This window comes from Takifugu rubripes, chromosome 22 (assembly GCF_901000725.2).
Source record: "Takifugu rubripes chromosome 22, fTakRub1.2, whole genome shotgun sequence".
NCBI classification, from domain to species: Eukaryota; Metazoa; Chordata; class Actinopteri; order Tetraodontiformes; family Tetraodontidae; genus Takifugu; species Takifugu rubripes.
The window spans coordinates 13,784,806-13,797,305 of NC_042306.1; the positions used below are offsets into that span (position 1 = coordinate 13,784,806).

At 47.6% G+C, this 12,500-nt stretch overlaps 1 protein-coding gene across 7 annotated transcripts in view; it reads right to left on the reverse strand.

Moving 5' to 3' along the window:
* rnf220a (ring finger protein 220a) overlaps positions 1-12,500 on the reverse strand; it is a 108,165-nt gene that overhangs the window by 88,836 nt on the left and 6,829 nt on the right. For all 7 annotated transcript variants that reach the window (XM_029830875.1, XM_029830873.1, XM_029830874.1 and 4 more), the window contains exon 2: positions 7,916-8,964. In XM_029830875.1, coding sequence (XP_029686735.1) covers positions 7,916-8,567 — 652 coding nt within the window. In that variant the 5' untranslated portion in view covers positions 8,568-8,964. The remainder of the gene's footprint in view (positions 1-7,915; positions 8,965-12,500) is intronic.

The window sequence follows — 12,500 nt, forward strand, 5'->3', positions numbered from 1 at the left end:
GGGAAGATTGCACTGTGTTAAGCACTCGTGCACTTGCACACACACACGCAGACACACACCCTCCCCTGTTGGGTGTAGAGGAGAATCAATATGTCTTTGAATGAGGGTCAGAAGGGTTGTCTGTCCAGGGAGAGCTGACAGATTTGCTCTCTTTTGCTCTGCTAAGCCCCTGCCTGCTTCCTGACACACACACACACACACACACACACACACACACATGCAAGGGCACACACACAGCTATGTGACACTGTTCCAAGAGGGCAGAATTCCCTGCATTTTGCCACCGCGATGTGATATTAGACATTCCACATCGAAATGAACCCCGCCGAGTGTGTGTGTGTGTGGGTGTGTAACGGTGTGTGTGTGACGCAGGGAGGTGAAAACCCGGTTTGGACAGCGGAACACGAGACTTGGCAGACGTGTCACAACTGGAAACAGAGAAGAAAGCCTGCAACGTCAGGAGATAAAAACAAGCAATCGAGCAGCACATTAGCCCCCTGCTCCTCACGTTTACCTCCCATCAAAGCAAAGCTGTGGGGCAGATTCACCCACAATCATGTCCAGGTCTGCACTGACGGGGGGAGATTATAAGCCAGTGAAGGACACATTTTTTTAAATGTATAATTCTTAAAGAAAACCACTTCTCTGTCATGAAATGTCCCCTTTTCAAAGATGTGGCTTGTCTGCTTTGGGCTTGTAAACAGGTGAAAAGTGGAGATTGTTGTCCAGACGACTGAACGGAGGTGATTGTAAAAGGCCGTCTGTGTTCATTGTGGAGGAGCTGTAATTTACACCGAGGTCTGGCAGCACAAAGACACCGCGGGGTTAAGCAGATAATGGACCTAAACGCTGGATGTTCTTACCCTGGTTAAATCAAAACCACATCTGACATCAGAGCGGCCTCCGTGAATTATATGTTAATGAGCCTTCTTCAAGAAAAATAAATATCTTCTCACTTCCATTTGTGTTGTGTATATTATTTTCATTTTGCTGCATCGCTCCTCTGATAATCAGATTAAACCGAGCAGGAGCATGAATGTTCCTGTCAGATCAACGTTCTCATGCGCGTGCGTCTCGCTGGTGTGTGCGTCCTGTGTGATTAACATACTACGGCAGCAATTAGTAATCACTCATGGAGCTAATGACATCAATCAATGAGCTTTTAAAACCAGCCATTTGATAATTACAACCATCAATGGTCACCCATGGATTCATTATTGCTCAGCCCCCCCCCCCCCCCCCCCCCCCCCCACTGTGCCTTTACACATGCTAAATATTTTAATCAATGCTTTTCTGCATATCAAAGGTCATTTTGGGAGGAATTTCACTGCTCTTTACTGTATTTTAATTGAGTTAAACAAGTTGATATGGGCCGGGATGAAAAAGGCTCCAGTGCTGGTCTCTATTTTGTCCTCTTGACCCCTGACATCACTTTCACTCAGTAAAAATAAGGCGTCTGAATCGCTGGCCGACAGCTCCAGGATATGAATATGAGCTAACTTGCACATAATACAGCTGCACAAGTGAGCGTGTGTATGACTTGTGACGCGTGGGTGCTGCTATGTGTGTGTGTGTGTGCGTGTGTGTAACGCAGAGGCACAATTACCAGGCAGTCGCGAATCGATAGGTGCCTGCTGACAGATGGATTAGCACAGTAAACAGATGATACACACACCGCTAAATTATTCATCTGCTGAACAGTGGGCCGGGTTTCCACACTGTGACAGAGGAAAGAGAGGAGGATGAGGCCGCGAAGACGTAACTTGTGTGTCTTGAGTTTCACTGAAATAATTCTCCCTCAATTAGTCGCAACTAAGGACGTTACCTGGACGTGAAGCTGGGATTTGATGAGTGCGGAGGGAAGAAAAGAGCCATGAAGCGACGGACTAAGGTGCTCTAATGTCGCTGAGATATGCAGAGGCAGCGCGGGGTCAGTGTGAAGTGCCGTGCAAAGCGCCGGAGATTCCCAACGCGTGCATGTGAGCGCCGGCGCTCTCATCCTCTTTTATCCCTGTCTTTTTCTCAAGTGCAGGCAAATCCGTGCTCATTGTCTGTTTATGCCTTTATCGGAGCCTGCGGCGTGCGTGCAATTTAGTACGAGGTGGTCATCCACGTGGTCGATGCACGTTCACGAGGGGGTTTCAGAGCCGCTGTGATAACAGGTTAGAACTGTTGTAATGAAGGTGATGCTGGAGACTTCTGCAGGACCTTTAAGTCCTTGCTGCCAGAGGGCACTCGCAGCTTTGAATAATGCAGATTCTGGCACATGCAAATCATACGAGCATGCACACACATTCATGCTCTTTGGCATGCATATAAAAGAGCCATTATTGATTTGGTTCACCTTTCTAAGGGACTTTAAGGGGCCTTTTGTGCAGCGGATGTTAAGCTTTATTCCTCGGGGATCAGGCAGAAGAGATCTAATATGATGCTACACAAATATGTGAGCCCCAACTGCAACCTTCAGCTTCAGGGAACAATTTAACCTCTTCCTTATTCAAGTTTCGCTTTCGCAAAATCCTACAGGTGCAGATGGCTGAACCTTTTTTTTGTCATATGAAAAAAGTGTGTGTGAGTGTGTCTGGGCTTTGTGAGGTGATCAGAAGAGCTAACGATCGTGGCAGCCTCCTCGCACAGACCGCACAAACAAACTGCAAACTGTTGGCTGGCATCACGGCCAACATCAGCAGCAACCAATCAGATTTGATGAATAATTCAATATTAAAGAGGGGGTGACCAAGACGGGGTGGAAGAGGGGTGCCAAGCAAGTGGCAAGCTCTTTGGAATGGAGCCTGCCTCGCATGTGTGTTTGTGTGCGTGCGCGTGCGTGTGCGCGTGCGTGTGTGTAAAAGTAAAGGAGGCAAAGGGGCGGCCTGTCACACTAGACTGCATCCACAAACTGGCTGCAGATTAGATTACTGAGGAGAGGAGGGGGTGAGGAGGAGAGAAGGAGATGAGGACAGAAGAGGGGGGGTAGGAAGAGGAAGGAGGGATGAAAAGAGACGCAGACAGTGGCAGTGGAATCCGTTAACACATCTGCATTAGGAGGCATCTAAATGTTGGAGCTCTCTTGGGAAACAGGCCTCTTCCAGACCTGCAGCTACAATAAAAACACCTGAAAACTTCACTTTTTCCTGCTTTCTTCCTTTCAAATGACACCAAATTTACATTTGATCCAGAAGGAAAATGTGGGCTCTTTGTGTTGCAAACAGCAAAAAGGACAAACGAGACAGTGGTGTGTGTCCGGTCAGCTTTGCGGCACGCCGTAACCCCGTGTGCGCTTTTGTGTGTGTGTCCAGGTTTTAAAAGCTGGCTGTGTTGTGTTGCCAGGTGCGGAGCGGTTCTATGAGGCTCGGCGGAGTTTTAACGCACTGTTTTTACTGGCCAAAGCTGACATCACCAGGGAAACAAAGTGGAATTCCGGAACTGTGGACTGGTTATGGACTCTGTGTGTGGTTGGGAGCGTGTGCTGCGGGGAGTTTGTGATTATCTTTTCAGAGAATTCCAAATACCCTGTCATCAAGAGACGGAGTGGAAAGCCTTCACCCTTTCTGGATATTTCCAGAGTGAAATAATGCAGTGGTGGGAACATGTGAAGTATTATATCATCCCATTAGTGAGAGTTTGATGAGAGCTTTTGTGTGTGTGTGAGGGGGGTGGGGGGGGGGGGGGGGGGGGGGGGGGCAATGTGGGGATGTAGTTTTACATTTGAAATAAAATGACCGATGATCCAGAGAGGTGGGGGGAATCTTCTCATCCCACCCGTTCTCCTTCATTTGGCTTAAACTGGCTCCTTTAGCTCATTTGTGTAACCTACTCCTCTACACACACACACACACACACACACACACTGATCTGTGTCCAAATGGAGTGGCTGGGCCAACAAAGGGCTCGACAGGAAGCGACTAATCCTTGATCTGTGCAGCGTTGCAACAATGACCACAAGACGACGCGCCCCCATGACACACACAACTGCACATAGGCGCACAATCGCTGCTCGCTTCCAGTTGCCACCCAGTGAGCAAGAAAAGGAGGGGAAATGAACGTCTTTGAAGCACGGTGGCTAGAACTCTTCAGGGGTATAAACGAGTGTTTCCTTTAGCAGAAATTAGTGGAGAGGATCGTAGATATTTGAGTCAGATGCACAAGGAACAGTATTGATGAGGAAGGTGGCCTTCAAGCCTCACCCTGGGGGAGCTGCAGAAGGGCAGGAGGGCACACTTGGTGGTAAACAAAGCCACCACACGGAGGACGTTTGTGTGTGTGTGCGTGTGTGTGTGTGTGTGTGGGGTAGACTGACAGGGAAGCAACATGAGGGGGACAAGCCTTTTAACATCTGGCTAAGCACTGACAGGAAGACACACACACGTGCACACACACACATATCACATGTAGGCAGGCTGGTGAGTCCCAGTCCTAATTATTAGAACACTCTTACTTAACTTAACCCTGCCACTAGACCGTGACAGGCAGAGATGGAAGGGGGAGGGGGGGGGGGGGGGGGGGGTGGAGGAGGGCAGATTTTTGTGAGGACAAGGAGAAGGATGAGCGTCTATCTCCATGGCAGATTTTCTTTTTAACTCTTTCTGTACCGAGATGGAATGTGCCCCCTCGTCAAGGCTGCGCCGGTGTTCCGGGAGCTTTACCGGTTTTTAAAAGTTATCATCATAAAATGTGTTGTGGGATTCGTTTGAAGAATCAGTAAAAACAGGCATTAAAGGTCAAAAAGTGCAATTTGTAACCTTAAATCGTCTGAACCCAACACACGCTGTTTGACTGACAGGTGGCCTGTGGGAAGTACGCGCAGAAATCCCACAGTGGAATCCACCAAAGATGGAAACCAAATTTAAAAACGAAAAATGTGTTTGTCATCCATCTCCATCAGTTTCGGGAACATCCATCTTCCCTGGCTGCGGATTCTCTTTTATCCCGGTTTATTTTTCCCAACTCTGATTCTCTCTGCAACAATTTGTTCTAATCGTCCCCAGAAAGAAACAACACGCAGGACTTTTGCTCTAAAGAGAGGAGGGAAAGAGGGATGAAGATCAACAAATAGAGGAGGAGAAGAAAGGCGAAGGAGGCCCCTCGCTGCGTGTTTTAACAGCTGTGTGTGGTGCGTTCCCTGAGACGCTCAGATGTTGATGGGAATACGACAAACAGGGAGCGGCTCCGCGCTCTGGTACTGTGAATATCTCTCAGATTCTTTAAACAAATATTATTCCTTTTTTTTTCTATTCCAGGTTTTTTTTTTTTTAAATTGCCTTTTAAAGAAAAGGAAGGAGAAGACGGGGCAATGCATTCAAGGTCAATGCAAATGCCTCCGCCTCGTAAATGGGGAAAGCAGAGAGAATGTAAGCAAACAGAGCACAGCTGTCACACACTCACACGGGGAGATGCACATCAACACATGTGGGCAGGGAGGAGGAAAAAGACAGTGGCAGAAAGGAAAACAAAGATGAGGCGACATGCTGGAGACTGATGCACAAACACACACACGCCAGCTACCGCGCAGACAAGACGTGCAATTTAACCAAATCCCCTCCACAAACAAGCTAGCGCACCGCCGGGGCGGCTTCTTTCATTTGTCAACACGTTCATTCGCACGTCCCATAATTCCCGCCTCTGCTGATCTGCACTCCTCCATTCTTGTCCTAAAAAAATCATCCAACGACAACACGGTAAACAGTAATAGCCTTATAATAATATGGCATGCATAGTCCTCTTAAAGCATGATGGGGCCTTCGCGTGCAGGTTTAGCGGCTGACAGGTTATCGGGTTTAGTTAACAGCTAACGTGCCTGCTGGCGCGGCGTGGGGATTTGGGGGGGCTTAGAACAGAGCAGACCGCAGTTGCTGAGAGCGCTGTGTGGCAGCTTTGACAGACTTTCATACAGGGAAGTTAGGGGGGGAAGTTCCAAGTTGTGCTATTGTGGATTTTGATTTATTGCCTAGCAAAGTTGAAAGGATCACCTTCACACATGGGATTAACTAGCATGACAGATGATTGGATTGTAATAAGATGAAGCAAGAACATATATTCAAGATGTAAATGGGTGAATTCAAGACAGATGTGAAATATAGCATCTGCGTAGAAGGCGCAATGCTCCCCATATGGACATAAATTCAGAGGTGGAGAATCATCCAACATGGTCAAAATTCAAAGGGAAACTGGATTAGCCAAAATGCTGCCTTCACGCAGCACATATGGGCCAGTCATACAGTCCAAGCATCATAAATTTCTGGCTGTACCCAAAGGTGGGTTTTTTCTACGCTGGCATGAGCAAACGCATCTATTCAGACGTAATTTCAGCTTTTCAGAGATCACTGTTGACTAAACGCTACCATGTGTTCACTGGAAGCAGGTGTAAATCCCCCCAGGGTCCTCTTGGGGTGTCCATCTTCCCACACCAACCTTTGGAATTCTATCAGAACTAACAAGCATTCTACTGCATCCAGACCCAAATTTCCACGCATGCGATCGGCAATAACTTCAAATGTCACATTATTCTTTCTAAACTATATGGAAATAAACCAAGCAGAATGTAAAATAGAAAGATGTGCTAGGTCATTTTCCAAAGTTTTTCAGTATCCAGAAGCGAATAGATTGAATGTATATGTGCATATATATTTATTTCTGCACTGCTATTCTATTAGAACCTGGAAGTGTGTGAATGTGTGTGTGAACTCTGTTCACATGGGATTGTACCAAAGTGTTGTTTGTTCTTTCTGCCTCCGCTGGAGAGCCAAACCCAGTGAAGGAGAACCCATAAGTCTTAGCTGTGAGCAGTTCTTCTGCACATCCAATTGCATTAGGAGCCCACGGTAGAGGTGGAGGCCACTTGTGCCAAGCTTTAACCTGATTACATTCAGATTCAACTGTTCCAAAAGACAGCACAAGATCTCTGAGCCATCTCCTCCACTCCTGGCCCCCACTGGGGGAGCCTCCACTTGACTAAAGCTTTATGGTCAGTCACACCACAAACATACACGTGTTTAATGTATGGAGGTTAACAGTAGGAAATACATTTATTTCCTCCCTCACCCTGTGTCTCTCCTGTGGTCCTCATTTTTTATCAGATCAGTCTCAGGACGGCGCCTCTCTCTCTCTCTCAAGTATCCTATCAAGGGTGCATCCTTCAAATGCACACCCACAACCACAGACCGTTCCTCCCAGAGGGGTGGAGGGAGCGTGAAAGCAGGAAGAGTGGCAAAGAACTAAAAAAAAAACAGTTTAAAAAAGAGAGACAATCTTTTCTTTAAAATATGGATTAAAGGTAAGTCTCTGTCTGCACCCCTCCTAATTTGTCCCTGAGATCCGACGCTCATGTTGACGTGTGTAGGAAACGATGGTGCTGTTTGTGGATGTTTGTGTGCATGTGAGAGTGAGAGAGAGAGAGAGAGAGAGAGAGAGAGAGAGAGAGAGAGAAAGGGGGAGAGCCTGCCATGGTTTTGGGAAGGGGTAAATCTATTGGCGGCTGGGCTGCCAGTGGCCTATGATGAATACTGATGGCAAAGATCATGACCAGTCTCTGAAGCAGTCTCTCTTTCTCTCTCTCACACACACACACACACACACACACACACACACACACACACAAATTCCCACAGCATTAGGACCAAATGGCATCCATCTACTCATGAATGCTAATGCTAATGCAGCCAGTGGAGCTTTTAAACTTGTGAAACAAGGTAGTTGAGAGGAGGGATGAATCCAAGCGAACGTAGATGGATCATTATCATGTGTGGTTTAGATTAGTTAATAAACTGCTGCGAGTTTTACAGTGGAACAGATTCTTTATGGAGGTGTTGTGCTTCTAGCCCCGGGGGTTAAACGGAGCAGATGTGACTTGTCTTGTGTTAGCTACCATTTCAGTTTCACTGAGTCTAAAACAGAGTAGGTGGGAACCGCTACTTACAGCGTTCAATTCGATCCTCGGGGCTGGAGGAGGTCTCTCGATCAGAAAGGAGGCCTGACACAGCAAAGATCTTCTTCCCGCTGTCCTCCACGGCTTTCAGGGCACTGCTGGGGGAGCTGCCAGGAGGGATCTGAGCACCACCAAAGTCATACTCTTTCCCCTCGGCATCAGAGTATCGCAGGTGAGGTGAAGCTTCTGCGTCCAGGCTGCCTTTGAGGCGCTTGGCTGGTGTGAAGGCAGACTGGTACCCGCCTGGTACCCCGTCCCGATCTTCTGGAGAGGCGAAGGGCCTGAAGGCACCAACGCCGCTGTGATTGAGCATGCTGATTGGAGAGCAGTCCAGATTGGGCGGAGCAAACTGGTGATGGAGATGCAGAAGGGATGGAGGAAAGTCCCTGTTGGGGAATCCTGGGGGCACTGCACCTTGGCGGTGGTACATTGAGGCAAATGTGTAAGAACCATTGTTAAATGGCAAATGCACGTCCTTCTCTACAGAAACGGGGACGCCAAACGGACGCGGCTGCTGGCAGGGAATGGAAGCGTCGCGAGAGGCTTCAGCAGTGGAAGCGAGGACCATGAGGGCCGGGGAGGCCAGTGGATTGGGCAGGTAGGAGGAGCTCTCCATCTTGAAGGCCGCCCTGTGGAGGTCCATGGCTGGACAGAGGAAAGAGCTTGTGAGGATGTTCGGAAGAGGAGGAGATGATCCCTCCTCAGTAAGACTTGAGACAATGTCCCAGACCCTAACAAAGGGTAAGACGGAAAGCACGCGCAGACCTCGGTCTTCTGAAGGTCGGGGCTCAGAATAGACGTCTGTCAAGTTGTGACCAACAAATTCACTCGAGGTCAGTCCATATCATTCCACGCAGGTGATTGACGGGAACGTTCAGTCCTTCACAGGTGTTACACAAGTCTTTTCCTCTTGGTGAGAAGCGGCAGAGTCCTCCCACTAGGAGAGCCTGTTGGAGGGGTTGCAGGAGCGAACTGGGCCTGTGGGAGTGCTCATCTGTAGGTCTTCAAAGCTGGGTCCTCATCATCAGGTGGTGGCCAAACTGAGAAGACAGAAAACACAACCATGAGCTTCAGCTCACAGCAACGGTGTCGTTTCAACATCTCATCTCAGCAACTTGTTATGATGCTACACAAAAGCACACAACTTTTGACAGACATTCACTCCAGAGTCCTTCCTGATTTGTGGCCAGGTGTCAAAAAGAGCCCTGGCTGACAAACCAGCTCCTCTAATAGGCCCAAAGTGCTCCCCTTCACCTCCTCAGCTTTGCTACATTCTGACAGATCAGATTGTTCTCCATCGGCATTTCCTGGAAAGGCCCAAATGGAGGTTTTGAGAAAAACAAAGCTGGAGGCCAGAGTGTGAAGTCAGGACCTGGGCGTGTGATGCTTCTGAAATGGCCCCTGTTGTTAAAGCCACACATTCTGAATATCTTGGGAATCGATGTCCTCAAGTTGAGACTGATGTAATCCAGTAAATCCCGGCCCTTTGTCAAAAAGCCAAGAACTATTTCAAGCCCCAAACTTCTCAGGAGTTTTCCCTCCTCCGGTCCAGACTATTTCCACATCACATCTTTCCATTCTGATCTCCACAGTCCTCCACGTCTCATCTCTTTCCAAATGTCCCCTCCTTGTCCCCCATCCACCTAATCTGTCTCCACCCTCTCTTCCTCATCTCCTCCTCTATCTCTCCACCGTGCCACTTCCATCTTAGATCTGGGCATAAGCCGCTTATTTTTTACCATCTCCCAGGATCTTATTGGACCAGAACCACTTGTCTTAAGATAAGGACACATGCACACACATGCACACATTTCACACACACACACACACACACACATCTGATAAGAGGCTATGTGGCTCAATGTTGGGCTTGACACCCCGATTGCTAGGAGGACACACTCCATATTCTTGCAGACCTCTGCTACCCTCTCTAGTATCTCTTTATCTAACCACTTTTAATTCCCCAATTTTTACTATCTGTCCTCCCTTTCTTAATACATCACTTCTGTCAATCTCGTCTCATTCTGCCATCTATCTCCCCATTACCCCCGCCCCTCTCCTCCCTTGGGTGATTCTGATGGGTGATATCATATCAGACCTCTCCATCTGCCATCCACGAGCCAGAGGAAATCTGACTGAGTGAATAAATTAGCCGTACTTGACCTCCCGACCCAGCACCATCCGTGGCAACAGTCTAAAACCTCCCCTCCTGGGGATTATATTAGAGTGCACGATTGGAGCACATTGAGGCAGCCGATGAAACGACAAAATAACGTCCCAGAGATTTTTATCCCCAAAGGGCAATTTGAAGGTGACTGGCTTGTTAGGCACCCAATATGGTGAGATTAAGAGTAAGCAAAGACACACTTTCTCTATCAGATCGATAACAGACATGCTTACATGCAAATAGGGTAATCAGATGTAATCAAATATTATTACAATAGATGAAATCACCTCCCATTTCACATGGCACAGCTTAACATTCGTGCACCCAGTTTTTTAAAAAAAAAGCTAATTGATAGATGGCGTCATGTTGAAAACGTGTAAATCCTGTGGAAGATCAAGTGTCCGTGCTGGACCTCCCACGTGGGCGACCACAAAGCCATTCCTTTCCCCAATCATCAACAACCTGGAACTGTAATATGAGCATTTCTGTTCCTGGATTGATATGCACGTATGGAGGAAAAGACCAGTCGTTCCCTCTTTTACATCTCTGATGTTGATTCTTAAACAAGATTTGTTACGGCCATCCGCTGTCCACCACACTCATTCTAATCAATTTTCAAACCCGGTCTTAGCTTTGCCGCTCTCCTGCCTCTCACGCTCATACAATGACGCTTACACACCGACGACTGCCAGAGGGAGGATGGAAGGTCCAAAGATGATGAGGGAGATGTGAGATGTTTTACATTACCGCAAATGTACAGCGGACTGGTGTGGAGTGTTGCGAATGGCTCGCGCTAACAGGCCTCTGGTTTGGAAAGATGCCACAGAGTCGCATTACATGCTTCTCCTCCTCCTCCTCTTCTCCATCCACCACAACCTATTCTCGAAATAGCACATTGAATACAGTATGTGGCCATGTCCAAACTATCCTTCCTTCCTCCTCATCCCTAATTAGTTTAATCCGCCCTCTCATTCCTCTGTCTTCCTCACAATCTCAGCGGATGTCCTCTGTCCTGGTGTAATGTCCCAGTGTCTCCCGTGTAACCTCTAAAGGAGGAGCGTGTCCGAGGTGTTGATAGCTGGCTAATACACTGATAAGTACCAGGATATTTCAATTTTATTATCATTACCCAGCAGGCCGGAGAGGCAGCGAGTGAGGGCCACCAATGTGAGCCGGTCAATCCAATAAGGAGACACCAGATAGTCGCCTACAGACCAGGACAAGAGAGAAAACAAGAGGAAGAGTAGTTTGAAAACACAGAGTGGGAGGCTGGGAGGGAAGGAGCAACCAAACAAGTTGTTCAGCCTTCCGGTGTTGAGATCAGCTGTGCTGTGCACTGGTTATAGTGGGACAGACAGACTGAAAGGACTGGTAATAGTGGCGCCTCTGGGCTGCTTCTCCATGGATGCCTTCACGGGATAAAAATATTATTGTTGCTGCTTGCAAATCGCTCTAATGAAAGTGTCAAAAAACTACTTAAAGTCAGTGATGTTTGCCAGCGCCTCTCTGAAACAACACTCATAACTCCACATGACACACACCTACACGCATATCATCAATATACAAGTGCAATCACATCTAAAGTACATGCGCATAATGTCAGTCAGTGCCATTTACAATCCCATTTGCCAGTGAGGAATACCACCCACACATTGTCTGACACCGGCTATATGCATTTTATAATAGAAAATGTCACAGGGGAACATTTACAACGCTGTCATAATTTGATTACAGTGTGCAAGTATGATACAGCTGTCGGCAGGATATTAAACACAAACGGTGAAGAGGACTTTTCATGTCATCTCTGCACTCTGAGTGTCAATGTTGTGCCAGCTGGGGAAATTGCGGTGTCAACAACAATATGCTTTTACATCATTCTGAGGGGGTATTTCACTCAGGAAATGTGAGTAACGCGCAGAGGAGGCCGCAGTTTAAGGTGCTTTATTCCTGTCATGTGGTCATAAACATCAGGGTTGTTCTTTAAATGAATTATTAGATGTGCGAGACATTCCGGAACTGAAATATCACGGGACAATGATGATGATTATGGTCTCCAGTTAAACAAAAAAAGTGGCTTTTGTTGATTTTGAAATATCTTCTCCAAAAGATTTGGAGGGAAGACGAGTACAGTGGTGACAGAGAGCGTCTGAGTGGAGCCTTCCTTTCTGCTAACTGCTCGGAATAAATATTTTTCTTGCATGGCTGCTCTGAGTGTGTAACCAGTGCTTTTGCAGTCCCGACTTGTCAGATGGAGTTTTCCGGTGCGTCTGCTGTTTTAGTGAGGAACGCAGAAGAAGCCAATTTCAGTTGGAACAACGTCCTGTCAAGTGTGACTGGCGGTGTGGAGACAGAAGCAGTCAGGAGCCCCAGAACACACGTCCCGCTCCACGTCGTGGACGTGTTTATACA